At 36.7% G+C, this 19,773-nt stretch overlaps 1 protein-coding gene across 1 annotated transcript in view; it reads right to left on the reverse strand.

Moving 5' to 3' along the window:
- LOC132316701 (uncharacterized) overlaps window positions 1-11,767 on the reverse strand; it is a 37,760-nt gene extending 25,993 nt beyond the window's left edge. The window contains exon 1 of the mRNA XM_059815175.1: window positions 11,258-11,767. Coding sequence (XP_059671158.1) covers window positions 11,258-11,767 — 510 coding nt within the window. The remainder of the gene's footprint in view (window positions 1-11,257) is intronic.
- Between the last annotated feature and the right edge of the window lie 8,006 nt (window positions 11,768-19,773).

Raw genomic sequence — 19,773 nt, forward strand, 5'->3', positions numbered from 1 at the left:
TGATACCCCTCGGATCTGAGACACGTGTTGATCAGGCCCAGGACCAAACCCGAGGGAAATATCAAACAGTTAAAGTATTTTAAAGTGAACACAGAATATAAAGATTTAAGAATTTAAATTACAAAGCTAAAAGAATTAAGAAATATAAAATCCTCCAAATAAAACTGAATAATAATACTCCAAATCCAAAACCTCTATGAGTATAGCTTGGGAATCCATCTAGTGAACCCCTAAATAAAAATGTCAACCGAACTGGAAAATAAAACTAAGCTAGATCATAAAGAGAAGTCCTACATAATCTGATGAATAAGAAACTATCTTCAACCATTATGATCAAGCTCTAAGGTTCGAACTGTCCTGTACATGAAAAGAATAAAGGAGTGGGTTAGGCCCACGAACAAGTTCTAATCTAACTGCAATCCATACAGTGACCTGATACGCAGATACACCCTAGATATCTCACAATATCTATTTAGTTCATACATATATATATCCACACTAAGGGACATTCACTGGACTATAATAGGGGTCTCAACCTGAATAGAAGGCAACATGCGAAAACACACCCAAGGCATGAGTACCTAGACCTAACAGGGTACACCTACCTACTATATCCAGCTACGCATCCACTACATATACGCACCCTAACCAATGAGCCTGAGACTCAAGCTCATCTCGTGGTACCATAATCATATATCTAAAGTTCATCTGAAACTAAAGTATATCATTCAATTATTCATTGAGATGACATATAAAACACAGTCCCAATAGTCACTCAACTTATTCAGCTGATATGACTTAACTACAACCAACTAATCCAGAAAGTCATTAAACTTTGCCAGTTGATTTGACTTAAACATAATTTAGGATTCAATATTTTACAATCCATTCCTTTCATCCAGTAGGTTAGGTCTTAGCGTTTTGAGCTAAACCGTCCTTAGTATGCCACCGTCCCATACCGGTGCATACAATTCTCCATATCCATGTAAATTACAATATATAAATAATAGTTTATTAATTTAAAGTCCAAAACCACTATCCAAATAACTGCAGGAAGACATTTAATATTCTAGCAATTGCAATCCAAACAATAATCCAGGTAATTGCAGAAAAGGTTTAATAATCCGACAATTAGCATCCAAAGCATGCATAAATCAAAAATAATAAATAAATGACCCTATCATGCATTTAAAACAAGTTTTATAAACATATTAAATCCCATTAAATTGCTAAAATTTAATTAAGCAATTAGTTTATCTTCCATTCGTTAACAGCATAGAAAGTGCCTGAATTTTATACTATTTATCCCATTCACTTAAAGGTCAACCTTAATCAATTTAAGGACTTAATAACACCCAAAAAGAACCTTATAATCCCTCTGTGAAAACCCCAGAATCATCAGAACAGTTCCCATGCTCCAACAGTAACAAACAGTTCGTAAAAAAAATATCAAAATGTGAAATATTGAAGAGAGCCTGCTCCATGACTTTGGGAGCAGGCTCTTTGTGCTTGGGACCAGGCTCCAAGGGCCTTGGAGCCTGCTCGATGAGTGTGGGAGTGGGCTCCCACTTCCATGGAGTCGGCTCTCACCTCCTCTGAGAGCTTCCAGTCCCGTTTCGCTCCGTTTCAGCCCATCTGCTCCGTGTCCGGCCATTCCAACCTTACTGTTCTTCCTCTAAATTGAACTTAAAGGCCTTAATCACATTTAGTGTTAATTCAGGCCTTGAGTTATTGTAGCAAGATTCAAAACAGAAATTAAAACAGTGGCCCATTTTTTGCCAAAACAGAGACGATACAAAACCATACATGACAGAAATATTTCAGATAAATTTCACCAATAATAGATAATCAAGTATAACATATAATGATCATGCATAGTTCAATTAATGTCCAATTAATCTCCTAGAGACTATCTAGGTGCACAGAACATAAGCCAACGGGAAAGAGGAAGAAAAGAACTTGCTTATGATTTCAGTTATGAAATCTCGGCGTTGTGTCCACTGTTCCGGCAACACTGAACCACTGTCAAGCCTCCTCTAGTTATAGATAGTCCACCACCACACCCCCTTGCTCCTCTCCATTCTTCTCTTTGACAGACCTTACAGTGCTCTGTTCTCAACCCTTTGTTTTTACAGAACGCAGTTTACGTCTATAAGCTAAGTGTTATGATCGTAAACCCTAGACTTAAAGTATAATGGTGTATTTATAGGCTTAACAATAAAACCCTAATCCTTGTAATATTAGAGACAGAGCCTTAATCTTAATCCTAGTTGGCCCATACAATAAAACCTACGTTTAAAATCTATGTCGGCTACACTTAGGTGACATCCAAAAGAACCGTAAGTAAATTAATGTATTTAAAAAACTCACGTAACTAAATTAAAATAATTACACTAATTTAATAACCTAATCTTAAAATAGTGAAATACAAATAGAACAGTACAATTAATAATTTACGAAAATAGTACACAACAATTAATAATTTAAATAAACCAAACAATGCACAAAAAACCATTAAATATCAATTTAAGTCAAATATCAATTAATAAACGCAAATAAGTAATTAAACAACCAAAAATTAGCAATTAAGCAAAAAAACAAACAATAAAATTAAAATTAAAATGCCGAGACTATCCTTTTAAAATTAAGGGTATTACATGCATGCACTTCATCATATTACAAACTAATAACAAATTCATGAATACAAACCGATAACAAATTCATGCCAAAAAAACTCGTTCAGCGTGTATGCAATTTGTTGTATAAAGTATTTTTTTTTTTTTCAAACAGAAGAATCAATTACTCACCCACAAAAATATGAATCAATTTTTATTATTTTGATTTCTACAAATCATAACATGGCTCTGATACCAATTGTTGGGTTTAAATAATAAATAACATGTAGAAATCAAAATTAATCATCAATTAAAGAGAGGTTTTAATATCATACCTGATTAAAAGATTAAACTTTAGATACCTTGTGGGAATTTCTTAGTGCCCTTGAGAGATCTGAAAAATTAGAGCGCTTTACCCCTTTCTGAGAGTTATCGATATGATAGGTCTGAATAAGGGTTTTAAAACCCTTATATAAAACAACAACAAGGGGGGACGACTTCTCTATAAACAAGCATACCTAAGTCTCCCTTCCTATCATGGAAATTTACATATTAATGGTTAGAATTAAATCACACCAAATAAGTTGAAAAACCATAATCCAATGGTATAAAAACCATACTTGCAATTAAATCACCAAATTGGAAAGTACAACCCAATCTATAAAGTATCAATAATTACATTGCAATCCTACTTTAGAAAACGTAGTGCATTGGACCATAAAATAATTTTTATTATTTAAATATATATATATAAATTCAACACCTAGACCTACCAGGGCACCCAGATGTCTACTATATCCGGTTATCCATCCTAGGCAATATACACACACTAACCATGATCCTGAGACTCAATCTCATATCATACATATATATAAATCCATCTAAAACTACGGTATGTCATTCAACTGTTTGTTGACCTAACACAAATATAAGTAGGAATTAACATTGTAATTAATCCATTCCCTTATACCAGAATAGGTAGGACTTAGCGTTTTGAGCTAATCTGTCCCTAATATGCCACCGTCCCATATTGGTGCATATAGTTCACAAAATCCAATAATTAATAGAGCAAAATAAAGTAACTCATCAATTAAAATCTAGAGAATAATATAATAAAAGTCAGATAAATAACTAAGCACATTACATTGAAGTATTCAAGAGTAAACTTATATTAACCCATTTAACTTGCTATAACAACGACAAGCATTTAAATTTTTCAAAACCATTAACAACATGCAAATTTAATTTTAAATCTCATGATGTTCAAGTTCATAGCATAGATTAATCATTCCGGAATTTTAAAATGCTCATTTAAATCATTTAAAACCCCTACAAAATTTCAGATTTACACTGGAGCCTCTGAAAACCAAAAAAACACGTCAAAATACACTTACTGGTGTATTTACAAAATGGGAGCCGACTCCATTGGAGATGGAGCCACCTCCATTCCAATGGAGCCGCCTCCATTAAAGGTGGAGCCAGCTCCATTCCAATGGAGCCACCTCTATTGAAGATGGAGCCGCCTTCACTTCTGCAATCTCTATCTTTTCCGTCTCTGGTAAGTTCCAATCCCACTATCCTCCATTACTAAGGTTCCTAGGTGTCTGAACTACGTCCCAAAACATCCCCATCATGTATAAAAATCCAGTATGCATTATTAACACCAAGTAAAACAAGTATTCAAGCAAGAAAATTCAAGATCAAGCAATTATAATTTCATTAACTTACATATTGTTTTAATCTGAATTAGCATGCATGAAAGACCAATTTTAATATCCGATTTAATCCTAGAGATTACCTAGGCATATACAGAACACAAGTTTAGGGGAAGGAGTAAGAGAAAGAACTTGCCTTTGAGATTTCGGATTAAAATCTCAACATTGTCTCCCTAGATTTTCCAGTAACCCTTGACTGTTTTCAACTCCTTTATTACCCTTGGTTCAACCCACAAACAACACCCCTTCTTCCTCTCCTTGGTTTAGCCTTGGTTTTTGGCCAATCCTTCTCGTCCTTCTCCCTCCGTTCTTTCACAAACTCTCTGTTCTTTCTCTCTACCTCCACTGTTACATGAATAGGGTTTTAAAACCCTTGGCAAACACAACTTTACATATATATAATATAGGCTAATCCTAATCTTAATCCAATATTAAGTCGGCTATCTTAAGGGAAAAGAAAAGAAAAGAAAATATAATTACATATACATATAATGTCCTATACGTGATAATCAAATATATAGATATAATTTATAATTATATATATATATATAGAACCTACTAACCTAAAATTACTATTATTAGCATTAACAATAAATAATTATTATTAATAATAATACTTTATCCTTATATACGTATATACGTATATACTCAAATATATATACAACTATCCATATATGGGTAAATATCCGTACCCATAATCAACTCCTATTCAAGTAGTCCATGTGACCTAATTGTTGGTCCATTACTACTATCCATTTAAAAATCCTTTTAAAATAAAAATAAACATAACATATTTAATCTACAAATAAATTCATGTAAGAAAACACACTATTTAAGAATAAATCAAATAAAAAATTACTTCAATTACCACATAAGCATACAATTTATGTGACGGCCCAAGTTTTGTAAACCCGGTGCGTCAGTGATGACCAAAAGATGACCCGATAATGGATCTGAAATGCAGAAGCGAAAGGTGAAACAACGGTCTCTAGAGATACAATGCATCTTTAAGACACCAATATGACTCTCAATGAGGCCACGGAACCCAAAGGAAACAAATGCAGAAGTGTCGTTTCAAAAACGGACAAAAAGAACCTAAAGGCAAAATAGTTAATTTGTAAAAAGTGGATTCAGATGCTATCGAGCACACCGCTAGAAAGAGAATGACAAATTAGTCAAGTTCAAAAAAAATTTACTCAATTTGGCGTCCGGACGGGAGAGAAAGGTCAAAACAAAAATGATGTTGTGGCGGCCCGACAAGGACAACCCACCACTACTGCAACTGAGAGTAAAAACGGGCATCTAAACGAACTTTATTTGAAAAACTCAAAGAATAAACCCCCCCCTAAAATCAAGTTTCCTACCCCGATCATGAATGAAAACAAAAAAAAAAATGCATTGTAAAATGCCTAGAATGCCCCCAAGAAAATCAAGTCAAGATGAAAAAAACTAATCCGAGCTACTGCCCAAGTTTTGGAAATAGGGCTTCGGGAGGTTTTTAAATTGCCTAAATTGAAAATGCAATATTAAAATGAACTCACAAGACCTTTGGAAGTTTTGGATCGGTCGTGACGATTTTCAAAAAAAAGTCGATGAATAGTACCAATTACATTTGTACTAAAAATTTGCAAAATCTGGCAGCAAGGATTTTTTAGAAAAATATTGATTTTTGAGAGCCAAGATGATGTTTTCTGGAAAAACACAAAGAAGAAACCCAACTCAAAATTTAGTTTTCTACTTGAATCGTGAGGAAAAATGAAAAAAATGCATTGTGAAATACCCAAAATGCCCCTGGAACAGAATAGGGTAAAACTCCCTAAAAATGCTACTTAGAGTTTTTGTTTCATCAAGGAAGGTATTGTTTGCCAAAGTGAGCATGCAAGTGTATGTAATATGATACAATAGATGTGCTACAATGGCCTATGGCCTCATTACAATAAATTTACAACATTTGACATGTCAAACCTCCAAGTTAGAAAAATTACATTTCATAAACAAATCATGAACATGCTAACACGTGCATGTGAACAAGAATGCTTCTAAAGAAGCTCAACTCAGCAAATCACCCAAGCAAATACAATCTCCAATCTTGTATCCTGTACCTGAAATATGCCCCAGTATCGTAGGGCTGAGTAACATAAAGCTACTCGTAAGAAATGAGCATGCATCGACTTACATTTTACAAGTGTACATGAGTTAATCATTGTGGTTCATTCCACCTAACGTCTATGTCAAAGGTGAGACTCAGGGAGCATCCTAGCTACCTAAGATCATTTTTAGAATAGCAATTTCAACAACACAAGAGCATGTTATACATAGCAACAAGATATAACATGCTTACACAAAGCAACTAGTTAGAAACATGCTTACACAAAGCAACCAGATAGAAACATGCTTACACAAAGCAACTAGATATAGATTCTCAAAGTTATCAACTTGAAATCTAAATGCTAAATCAACTAAATATAGCAATTTAGTATGGATGTACTTAACAACATCAAATCGCCAATAGCCAAAACCACAGTCACAATATAAACATTATTGATAACTTGGAATTAAATGTCAAAACAAATAGTGGAAGACTTGGACATCAGTCGGATGAGACTGATACAGGGCTAATTTGGAGCTACTAACCCCCAGGTAGCCTACCCAACGCCCGAACTTTTCTGGGCTAATTTGGAGCTACTAAACCCCAGGCAGCCTACCCAATGCGTGAACTTTTGACTTAGAGAACTCTTGTCCCCGTACTAGAGCTAAACCCTAGCCATCATGCAATGTCCTAAGTGGTTCCAAAATAAATAGATAAGTTTACAACTTATATACATATTGAATAGTACACGAAACTACCTTCATGCATAAGTAGGCTGAAACCACACAACACATGCTCTAAATCCACAACTACTATAGGATGACAATGTCGAATCTTCAGAGCGCGATTTGTTACGCGCTATAATAACATCACATGTCGAATCTTCAGAGCGCGATTCGTTACGCGCTATAACAATATAATCCAATATTGAAACATAACTCATAAATCCATTATAAATCAAAATTCATGCTTTAAACATACTATCAATGTCAAAAACATGAGTTAATCAATAATACAATAGAAACGGAATTTAATCAATAAACTAATTAAATTTCCTAGGTTTCAAATCTCAATCAAATGGCCTCCAATTAATACATGATAAACAATATAGCATGGTCATTACATACACCACATCAAAGCTCGATTAGGCCATAAGAACAATAAAGTGAAATTCAATTAAATCATGATAATCAAATCCCTAACTTCTAAAACAACATCAAATGGTTCCAAATTAACATATACTAGAACATAAGTCATAGTTATCACAAATATCAAGTTAAACACTTAATTAGGCCAATGGAACCCTTAATTAGATTTTAATTAATCATTTTAATTAAAATCTCTAGATTTTCATACTTGTCCAAATACTCTCAAATTAAAAGCATATCACAAGTCAATTTTATGCTAGGTACGGCCATGGGATTTAATCTTTCACAAAAGATAAATCTTAAATAAAATATCCAATTCTTATTCAATTAATCCCAATTTAATATATGTTAACAAACATATTAAAACATGATTTTCTAGCATGCCACAATTCCATTCTAAGTTATACACATCCTTGTGAATTAAATTTCATACAAAGAAATAATTAATACTAATTTTCTAGAATCGATACAAGGCATGCAATTAAGTTGTATAATCATGCTAAACACTCAATACAACATACACAAAAGCCTAGAACATCCCCTACCTCAATTTGAAATGAAAATCTCAAAAGCCACCAAATGGAAACCGCTCCGAATCCGACGAAACTTCTAGGTTTTGTCGTGGACTACACCGTGCACATTACCCTCAAGGAAGCCCCATCAAAATCACAACTTGACTTCAAACCCAAACTCAAAGAATGGTCAGAAATGGGTTTTAATAAGGGTGAAAGAAGCGCGTAGTCAACACGAACACTAAACGCAAAGGCCCTTCTATGTTCTGACGAAGGAATGAAGCTCAAAAGAGGAGAGAGAAGGTGGAAGCCTCCCTTGGGCTACCATGTAAGCTTCAGGTCATGCAAGAGAGTGGGGAAGATGAAAAAATAAAATATCTCACCCCCCTTTTATAGAAATCTCAAAAAATGCCCTGAACGGGCCCCGCCAAGTCTGAAAAAGTGAAATTTGAGCAGACGTGCTCAAATGACAAAACTCTATGAACAAAAAAGATTTAAAATGAGAAAATATAAACAACAAAAGAAACGACGTCAAAAATTAAGTCCCGAGCAGAAAGTTATTCCCCAAACAAGTTTGGCGCTAACTGGGGCCAGAAACTCTGAAACTGGAAAACAATGACCAGAGGATTTTCTAAGAGTACACGACTCGACGAAAAGTGAAAATGAATCCCGTATGAGGATCCAGGCTTAAAACAAGGCATTTAGCAATAACTTTCATTAATTGCACAATGGTCCCTCCAAAAAGTGAAACTGCACAATGGCCCAGAATGAAAATATCTTTCAAAAAAATTTTCTTAAAAACCCCTGAAATAAAATATCTTCAAAAGATATTTACGAAAAACACCCCAAGAAAAGAAAATAATTTCAAAGAACTTTGCATCCATGCCCCTATGGACACCGGGAGTAACCAGAGTACTTTCTTGCAAAAGTAAAGATATGTATTTCGTGGAAACCACTCAAGATGAAGATACATGAAGTCAAAAACCAGCTTCAAACATAAGAAGTGTGGTTATGCCAACAAAGTGCCAAACGGGGAAAAGACAAAATAGGGAAAAAGACGAAATAAGGAAAAGGACGAAAAGTGAATAATGTCGAAAAAATAAAAAATGTGGAAATGACTTGGTCCTCAAAGGAAGTTATCAATCCACAAAAAAGAGTCTCGAAATCACTCCAGAGCACTTGAGACAACACTAAGCGAAGAGGAACTGAACTCAGTAAGGAAAGACAACGGAAAAAATATATATATATATCTATGAAAATCTGGGTCATTACAATTTAAATTAAAACAAATAATCCAATTAAACAATTAAACAAATAACCAAATAATCAAATAATGAATTTAAAAATGCAATAAAACCATAAAATAAATACCGAGACTATCCTTTTAAAATTAGGGGTATTAAAATGTTGTATTGAGCTAGGTGGAGGAAATGGTGCGGAACTTGGTAGAGATGAGTCTGGTATGTGGTTAGAAGGTGGATGATAGGTCGATACATTTCCATCTGGAGCATCAAATGGACAAGGTAAAACAGGGTACTGAGGTGACTCACTGGATTGAGCAAATGGAAATTGTTTTTCATGGAAAATCATATCACGAGAAGTAAATACTTGGTGGTTGTTAATATCATATACTCTATACCCCTTTTTCCGATAAGGATATCCAAGAAAAATGCACCTTTTAGCATGCGCATCAAATTTGGATGGAAGCAAGGCATAAACACACAAAAACTCTCAAATGAGTATATGATGGTTTAATTTTAAATAACATCTCATATGGTGACTTACTAGATAAAATAAGTGTAGGTGTTCTATTGATCAAATAGGTAGTTGTGAGAATTGCATCTCCCCAAAAACAATGTTTACATTCTACTACTCTATTTTATTGTGGAGTGGACACGCAACTGTGTTGATGAACAATTCCTTTTTTTACATTATAAAAAGGTATGCTAAATTCTTAGCCATTATCACTCCGTATAGCATGAACTTTGGAAGAAAATTGGGCTTCAACAAGTTGAAGAAAAGACTTTAAAAGATGACAGGTTTCAGACTTGTGATGCATCAAATAAACCGATGTACATCGAGTAGAATCATCGACTATGATAAGAAAATAACGAGCCCCTGAGATTGAGGGTGTTTGATACCCTCCCCAAATATCAGCATGTAATAATTCAAAAGAATTTTTGGTTGAGATAAAGCTTAAAGGAAATTTAAGTCTTGTCTGCTTTGCTAAAGAACAAATGGAACAAAATTCAACATCATAGGTTTTAATTTCGAAAACATTATTTGAAAGAAAATGCAAAGCTTTATTAGATAAATGCCCCAAACGATGATGCCATAATTGAGAAGATGAGGAGTTAGCTGATTGGCACATGGCTCCCCCTGGGGTTACTAAATAGTATAGGCCATCCTGCTCAGATCACATCCCAATTATCTTCTTTGAGCGTTGATCCTGTATTATGCAAGAATCAAAGGAAAATGTTATTGAATAATTGGAGTTTTTAGAAAGGTTACTAATTGAAATCAGATTAAAATAAAAGGATGGAACGCACATGACATTTGTCAATGTTAAATGAGGAGAAAAAATGATGGAACCAATATGTGTTACAGGAGCTGGGGTCCCATTAGGTAATTTAACAGTTTGTCCTTTTACTGGAAAAGAAGAAGTAAAACAAGTTGGGGAACAGACTATATGGTCTGTTGCTGCTCCACTATCGAGAATCCATGGAGTTTGTTCAAGAGATGAAGTGAGACAAAGTGATTTACCTAAAAAATTGGACATTGTGGATGTGTTCCCTACATGATATGCCATAGGGGTTCTTTTATTGGCATTGTTAAGAAGAGTGAGGAGTTGTTGGCTTTGTTCTGGGGTGAAAGGAAATCCACTTGATAGCTCTTGCCTAACAACTGATGAGATTTGATTGGCAGTAGCCTTGAAATTTTCTTTGTGGAGTCGGTGGTCCGAAAAATATCCATGAAGTTTAAAACATTTCACTATTGTATGACCCACCCATCCACAATGATCACACTTTGGACATTCTTTGACATCTTTCTTCTTTCTGGAGTTTGTATAATCATCTTTTTCTTGACCATTAAAGTTCCCTCTCGTTGCAAGAGCAGCTGCTTCTAGGATTGTAGGTTTGTGAGAGGACACTTCTCATTGTCATTCTTCTTGAAGCACCAAAGAGTATGCTCGGTTAACAGAAGGTAATGGATCAATTAAAAGAATCTGTCCACGAATCACATGGTATAAGTCATTGAGACCCATAAGGAACTTCATGGTTTTCTGACGTTGTTGATACTGTTGGATCTCTTTCCTGGCCCCATAAGAGCATGCAAGAATGACGCATAAATCAGATAGTTCATCCCAAAGCCCCTTCAATTTGGTAAAATAAGTCACCACATACATGGTGTCTTGAAGCAGTTTGTAAATACTTCGCTCAATTTGGAACACATGGGGATTATTGACATGTAAAAAACGTTCCATTAGGTATGCCCAAATGTCATATGCGAGATCATTATAGATCATATTTTGATGTATATCCATTGAAAGAGAACTAAGCAACCATGATTTCACCATATTATTACAGCGAATCCATTGTTGTAACTCAGCTATCGAGGAGTCGTTTGGCATTAGGATAGATCCGTCAATGAAACTGATCTTATTCTTATCACTCAAATCCGTAACCATAGCATGACTCTACGTATAATAATTGCCTTCGGTTAAGGGTTGAGTTACTAAGACTACTCTTAGATGGTCACAGTGATGGAGATATAAAGGATTATTTGGATCTTCATACTTAGATCCAATTGATGTATTCTCTTTCCCTACCATGGATAATTCTGTTATGGCTTGTTGATTCTCTTATCCGAATAAACAAAAAAGTAGCGGAATTAGTAGAGGTTTGCCGAAATGAGCAAACGATGTAGATTATCAAGAGCGTTGTTGCCCTGATACCATCAGTCAAGCTATCATGGCAATTCACAGCAGGGCTCAGGGACGAGCCAACACTCTTCCACAGACGGATACTTCTGCATGCACCTCTTCAGTTTGAGGTATCTTTCCAGTTTTCAATTCTTGGGCACGAGTTCTTGTTAACACAGGTGCATTACATTCTTTCATTTCTGCATCATTTGCACATTCATTGGGTCTGGAGGTCACACTTTGGGATAATCTTCTCTGTGTTGACACACCAATTGGGGGTCCAGTATCTTTGGATCGTGTTTGTCGGGGTTGTGCTATTGAGATAGCTGGCGGACCTTAGAATTCGATTTCGTTGTTCTCGACATGACGGGCTTTGACATCATTCTCGGGATGGATTGGTTGTCATTCTTTCGGGCTACGATTGATTATTTCTGTGGGAGGGTGTCTGTTTGCACTCCCAAGGGAGATTATTTCCATTTTGTGGGGGATCAGAGTGATTCCCACCCAGCAATGATTTTCAGCATTGGTGACTGGAGTCGCCACCCTACTTAGCTAGTTTGCTAGTTGAAGAAGATAGCAGTTTGGCCGTGTTCTTCCGGCCATTGTTGAGGAGTTTGTTGATGTCTTTCCAGAGGAACTGACAGAGTTACCTCCTTTAAAGGAAGTTATTTTTGCCATTGATGTCATTCCCGGTACAACACCCATCTCTATGGTACCGTACCGTATAGCATCGGCAGAGCTTGATGAGCTGAAAGGTAAATTGGATGATTTAAAAGCTAAGGGCTTTATTCGTCCTAGTGCTTCACCATGGGAGCACCAGTTCTTTTTACGAAGAAGGAGGATGGGTCTTTGAGACTTTGCATCGATTATCACAAGTTAAATCATGCTATGATCAAGAACAGGTATCCTTTGCCTAGGATTGATGACTTGTTTGATCAGTTGAAAGGAGCGACATACTTTTTGAAGATCGATTTGAGATCGGGTTATTATCAGTTAAGGGTTAAGGATGAGGATATATCTAAGACCGCATTTCGTACACGGTATAGCCATTATGAGTTTCTGGTGATGCCATTTGGTTTGACCAATGCTCCAGCAGCTTTCATGGATTTGATAAACTGTGTATTCAGTGACTATCTTGACAGATTTGTGGTGGTGTTTGTTGATGACATTCTTATATACTCAGTTACGATAGAGGAGCATGAGTATCACTTGAGAACAGTTTTGTAGATCCTTAGGGATAACCGATTGTATGCCAAGTTCGAGAAAAATGCGAATTTTGGCTACCAGAGGTGAAGTTCCTTGGACATATCGTGTCAGGGGGCGGTGTTGTAGTGGATCCATTAAAGATAGAGTTTATGATAGATTGGGAGCATCCAAAGACAATGTTTGAGATTCGGAGCTTTCTTGGCCTAGTCGGCTATTTCAGGAGATTTGTTCGGGATTTCTCTCATTTAGCGGCACCTATAACTCGACTTACTCGCAAGGGAGTCAAGTTCATATGGAATGAGGCTTGTAATTTTACTTTTCAGGAGTTGAAGATCAAGTTGACATCAGCTCCAGTTTTGATCATACATGAACGTGGTTTAGGTTACATGGTCTATTGTGATGCTTCACAAGAAGGTTTAGGGTGTGTTCTGATGCAAACTGAATGGGTGGTAGCTTATGGGTCTTTACAGTTAAAGACTCATGAGTTGAACTATCTGACACATGATTTGGAGTTAGCAGCAGTCATCTTTGCCTTGAAAGGGTGGAGACATTATTTGTACGGGGAGAAGTTTGAGGTTTTCTCCGATCACAAGTGGTGTGACCGTCACGGTGTGAAACCAAATTTGTGTAAAATAGTGTGGCCAAGTTTTACATTTATAAATGCCACTATTACCACTAACTAAAAATATAGCAAGGGTGAGTAGGGATCGTCCCAAGGGATTGAGGGTGCACTAGTAGTGGAAATAAGGCTTAGGGTTAGTAGGTCGAGTGATCAAAGGTAGGTTGTTTGGTTGATTAAACTACAATTAAAACTAAACAAGATCAATATCAAGCAAGTAATTAAAGGATAGAGAAAACAAGAGAGAGAGATCTTAGAACTTAGAGATCACCATTAAACATCACTTTTCTCTATACTCAACTCACAATTAATGAGGGGAAGGCATATGTTGCAACAATAGTGAGTGTGTGTGGTTGTTTCAACAAGCATGGGTGACCAATTAAGTGTATATTGTATAGACAACACAATGAATTTCACAATATATCAAAGTAAGCCATTAATCCTTCTTTAAGCTCATAATCCAAACACATCACAAAATTAAAAAAATATACTACTTGCATTTATAAGTATAGAACATCAAACAACAAGCATAGATTGTCCTCCCATTTAACAACTAAGGTAGCTAAACTACATCTAAGCTAATGACATGGAAATTAAACTAATTAGACTAAGGGAGAGGCACAATCCATCAAGAAATGAGTATGAACCATCAAATAAACAACAAGAGCATTATATTAAGCACTATGTCTTGGCAATCTCTAGATCTATAGCATCAACACACATAGACATGCATCAACAATACAAGAGATAGAGATAAACATATGAACATCTATCCTAGCATACATAGACATATGGATAGAATGAAATGATCAATTCGAAGAATTAAACCACACAAATCATTGAATAAACAATATTTATGTATATAAATATGTCAAAACATGTATTACAACACAAATCCCCTCAAAAATACATGAATCAAGATAAAGAAAGCATGCTTAGGGCTAACTCTAGCCCCAAGAAGATGTCTAGCCACTCATGAATGGTGTCCTCCAACCCTCAAGGGCTATCTCCATGGTAAAAATGCTTCTCTTCTTGAAGTAGATGGAAAACCTTTTAAGAATGTCTCTATCCTCCTCTTCTCTTTTCTTCCTCTCTAAGAATTGTCTCTAAAAACTATCTACCAAAAGCATATATCTAAGCATGTGTAAGCATATGTGTAAAAGTGGCTCATATTCCTTATATAGGTAGCTCAAATGTCACACCCAATGGTCTAGGCTTGTACACAAGGGCTCCTCCAATGATTGCATAATGAGACAACTTTTAATGAGCTAGAAATATATTTTTTTTTGAATTTGAGAGGGTTCGATCGATCGAAACTGTGCTGTGATCGATCGAACATGGCCGAGATCTATTAAACTTTGGCTGAATCGATCCTCCCATGGTGGCGCCTTTTTGGATAAGGACAGATCTGAGATATTTTAGGGAAAGAGACAAAAGTGGTAGGTGGGGTGGTACAACAGGATAAGATGGAATCTTTCCGATTGATCTGAGAATTGTTGGATCGATCGAACTTTGTGAAATCTTTGGATGCGGATAAAAGAGCTTGGATCCATCTTGAAATGTTTAGATCGATGAACTTTCGATCGATCAAAGTGTTTTTGTGATCGATCGAACATGCTGAATTCCATACTTTGCTTCAATCTGCTTCCACTATGCTCCTTTCTTTCATCCAGCTTGAGTTAGCTTCTTTTAAGCTCTTATTTGACTGAATTAGCTTATTTTGGGAATAAGCACCTAAAAAAGGCAATAACATGAAATTAGTCTAAAACGGGAAAGTAAGATAGATAAAGGTCCTAGAATACCTAAGCTTAAGGGGTTTCAATACACACTTTTCAGCGCTCATCACACCTCCAAACTTAAATATTGCTAGTCCCTATCAATAAACTACAAATTAAAGGAATGAAATGAACAACTATACAACTTTGAACTAGAAAGCAATAAATGGATAACACCACTTTTGTAGGGAACACGATTACATTTAGCGTATGCAACAAGCCTTTTAAACTCCTAGGTTATCCCTAGTGGACGAGTGAAGTCTCGTGAGGGTTTCCAGAAATGATACCCATAAACATTAAGCTCATTCTCACAAAAGAGACACTAATATTGCAAACAAGTATTGGGAGAAAACTATCTCAAGTGTGCAATTTTTCAACCATTTCTAAGCAATCTCTCAAAATCTCAACATCAAGCAAGCAAATATGGTCCTCCACACATCAAAAAGATGATCATGCAAATCAAAACAATTAGAATCCTTTTTGAGTGGACCAGCATCAAATATGTTGCTATATTAGCCAACTAGATAAATGATCATATCCTTACCCTCAAACTAGAACACAAATCTAGTACCGATCATCAAGACAAAGAGTAGACCTTTTATTAAAGTTTTATTAATCTAGGTGTGCTTCTTCTTTTCACTCGATTTTTTTTTTTAGTTGATCAAAGATAGAAGCATAGTGCAATGTGTTGATCTATTAAGCTTTCTAGTGATCCATAAGGTCGAGCGTTAGGTCAATGACTCCCAAACCGGACGGCTTTAGGGCATTAGGCGTTCAAACACCCCTACGGACTTACAAGCTCAAATCAACTAGGCTACAAATCAAAACAACTTCCATCTAATCATTTCCCACTTCTCACCTTTTGGGAGAAGTCCTCACTTTTTTTTTTTTTTTTTTTTTTTTTTAAGCAAGTTCAATTATTAACCTAGAGTTTGGGCCCTCCACCTTTCGGTGCGAGAAATTCAATGCTTGATGAGGCTAGAATCCCGGCTACTTAGTGAAAAGGGGTTGTTATCCACCTTTATCAAAATGAAAGTTTTCAATGCAATACTAGCCCAATTGAGATATAACCAATTCAATAATCCACAAAGCATGTACCCCACAAATGAATGCTAGTGTGCACATGTGCTAACATAGAATCCTAGAGTGAATCTTAAAACAATCACAAAATCAGGATGATGTGGACCACAAGTGCAAGCAAGATATCAATTTTTCAAAAAATTTACTCTTAAATGACATCCATAAGGCATACAAGGAGTATTGGACTCTTAAGCAATTTTTAAATTTTAAGCAATATAGTCCTCAAAAGATCAAAATCATCGTTAGTTATGGACCAATCATAGACAATCCCTCAAATACACAAATCATGCTTAAAATTTTGAATTGAAAGCAAATACTGCAATTAACACCATTACCCCCAAACTTAAATGGCACAATGTCCTCAATGTGTAAAGAGAACAAAGGAAAGAATATACCAGTGTAGCTATAGTAAAGAATGGTCGAGACATAAGTATCCAAAGTAGGTGGTATAACCCCCCTAAACTTGGGATTAACTGTGGTCCTGAAAAGATAGCACTGGATAAAAGTTCATTAGACAACAAATGGGATAATAATAGTGCACAGTGGACATGCAAGTGTAAATGGGATAAGAAATTAAAGTAAAGAGAGAAGAAAAAGGGTGGCCCTAAAAATTTGAGCAGCACTATCTCTCACTGAAGTCATTGGGATGCACCTGATGGAGTCAATCATAAACAGATATATCAATACAAGGTATGACATCCAAAATATAACAAAATATAGCATGTATAGCAAAAGATAAGAATAATGATAAAAATAATGTACATCAGAATGTTTGGGCCAACAGGTTGGCCGTAAAAATATCATAACAGTATCAAATATAGCAAATATGATAGATATGAAAAGCAAGTAATGGAGAGATATGAAGATTATGCTGAGGAGGTAGGACGGGCAGGGCACGCTTCGCGAATATCTCGGGATATGTCTCACAGCGTAGTCATGACGTCCGAACACAGAGAAGAAATGTCAACTCGGATGGAGACAGTGTCTGCACGGATAAAGACTACAGCATCCTCCAAAGCCTGGAGACGCTCTCCAAAGCCGGGTATCTATACTGGAGCCTCAGGTACTACTGGATTAGGAAACTATGGTACATCTTGAGCCTACTCTGGAGAATGAACTGGTGACCTTGCTGGAGAATGATGCTATAGACCCTCCGCAGGATACTGCTCTAAGTCAATATCTGTATGGACTGCAGCCGGATCGACTGTTGGATCGTCCGCTGCTGGTGCGACTGCTACTGCTGCTACTACTATCTCCTCCTCCTCAGCCTCCTCTGTTGCTATCACTACGTCCTCTAGAAGACTCTTAATAAGAGCATTGTAGCTCTTATTCCAGTCCTTCTTGCCAAAATGGCAAGCTCCTGTCTCTGAACGCTCATCCGGAAAGAACGGATAGCGCTGGTCTTGGAGTATCTGAGTAATCAGATGGCCAAATGGAAAATACTTAGCCCACTTGGGCTTGGCCTTGCTGATGTAGTCAGCATAAAGCTTCATCATCACGGTCTAGTAGAGGGCCAGAATAAAAACCCGACACCCTGTGTAGAAGGCATACAGAGCTGTCAAATAATCACCGCGCCTCTGAATCTTATGGTCGACCATGAAGACATTTTGGTATAGGACCAAATCAAAGAACCACAGATTATCGGGCAGATAGGTGTGAGTAGTAAAAGTATTGCCCTCATTGTAATGGCCTGTAAGTGCCTCGGCCATAAATGCATAGGAAGACCGCCTCTCCAAGATAGGATAATCGAGCTCAAGCTCGGGAGGGCAGGCATGCGGGCATCGAAAGGATCAGGCCAGAGACTCCACGATAATGCGGATACAATGGCCATTAATTGTAGTGCACAGCTCCGCCAAGTTACTTGGGGCAAGTCGGAGGTTCTGGAAGAACATTCGAACAAGCCTCGGGTAAACTGGGTAAGTGACCGGGGCTAGAATGGCTGAAAAGCCCTAACGGTTAATATCCTCGTAAGTAACCTGAGTCAAGATGTATTGCGAGAAGAATGAAATATCAAAGACCGACTCATGTGCCACTTTAAGGCATGAGTATTTCGAAAAAGGTTTGTCTATGGCCTGGTCTGGATGTGCAGGAGGCAGAAATGAAAAAGGTGATAGTGCATGCTCAGCCTCATCGTGGGATGACGAGGATGCAGATGCCGAAGACTGAAGTCTAGAATCGTCTGATGGGGACTGAATGGGGTCTACCTCTATATCATGTAGTTGCTCAGGATCAGGCACCTGGGATGGTCCTGCCTGATGCTCGGGGTGCTCCCGAACATGAGAGGGCTCACCTGGCCCCTCCAATCTGCACCTGACTTAGCGATGATAATGTCCACGGGCAACAGTCTTGACCCTGGCCATGGCCTGCAAAACAGAAAGAAAAACACTTGCAATATAAGTTAATATTGGCATTAAGAATTAAAACACAGTATATAGAAACATGTATGTCAAATAAGATAGACAACACAAGACATGAATACATGCAAGTGATGACGGGGCTAAATAAACAGTGACAGTAAGTGAAGCATGCTAAACAATATAAGTATGGAATGCATCCAATGTGGAAGACACAGGCATTGGGCATGTATGAGATAGCATGGAATTACAAAAGGATGTGTGTGAAATGTGGGATGTAAATATGTGAAGTTCGATCAATCACAAAAATGTGAGATCGATCTCTGTGAGATCGATCTGAGAAAAGTTCAATCGATCTTTAAATGATCGATCTGACAAAGTTCGATCGATCGAACTGGGACGGGAAATTCGAAAAGTCACAGATCTATGCCGTGGAAGGCACGGGGGAACCCAAGCAAACTTGTGAAGCCCTTTCAAACATCAACAACACAATATGGGTCATTTGTTTGGCCCGTAACACTCAAAAATCAATTAAACATGAAATATATATACAAAACTATATATATATACACACACATATATACATGATCATGGAAGCTTCAAAATATGGCAAGATTCAGACAAAACAACCTAGATCTAACATGGCAAGCATCACAAATAGGTAGATTGAAAGTCAAAATTCAAGGGGAGAACTCGGAACTTACCAAATCCGAGAGAGAAGAGTGGAAATCGCGAGAT

Source organism: Cornus florida, unplaced genomic scaffold (assembly GCF_030987335.1).
Source record: "Cornus florida cultivar Cherokee Brave unplaced genomic scaffold, ASM3098733v1 CherokeeBrave_3.0.0_Hap2_Chr07, whole genome shotgun sequence".
Taxonomy (NCBI): domain Eukaryota; kingdom Viridiplantae; phylum Streptophyta; class Magnoliopsida; order Cornales; family Cornaceae; genus Cornus; species Cornus florida.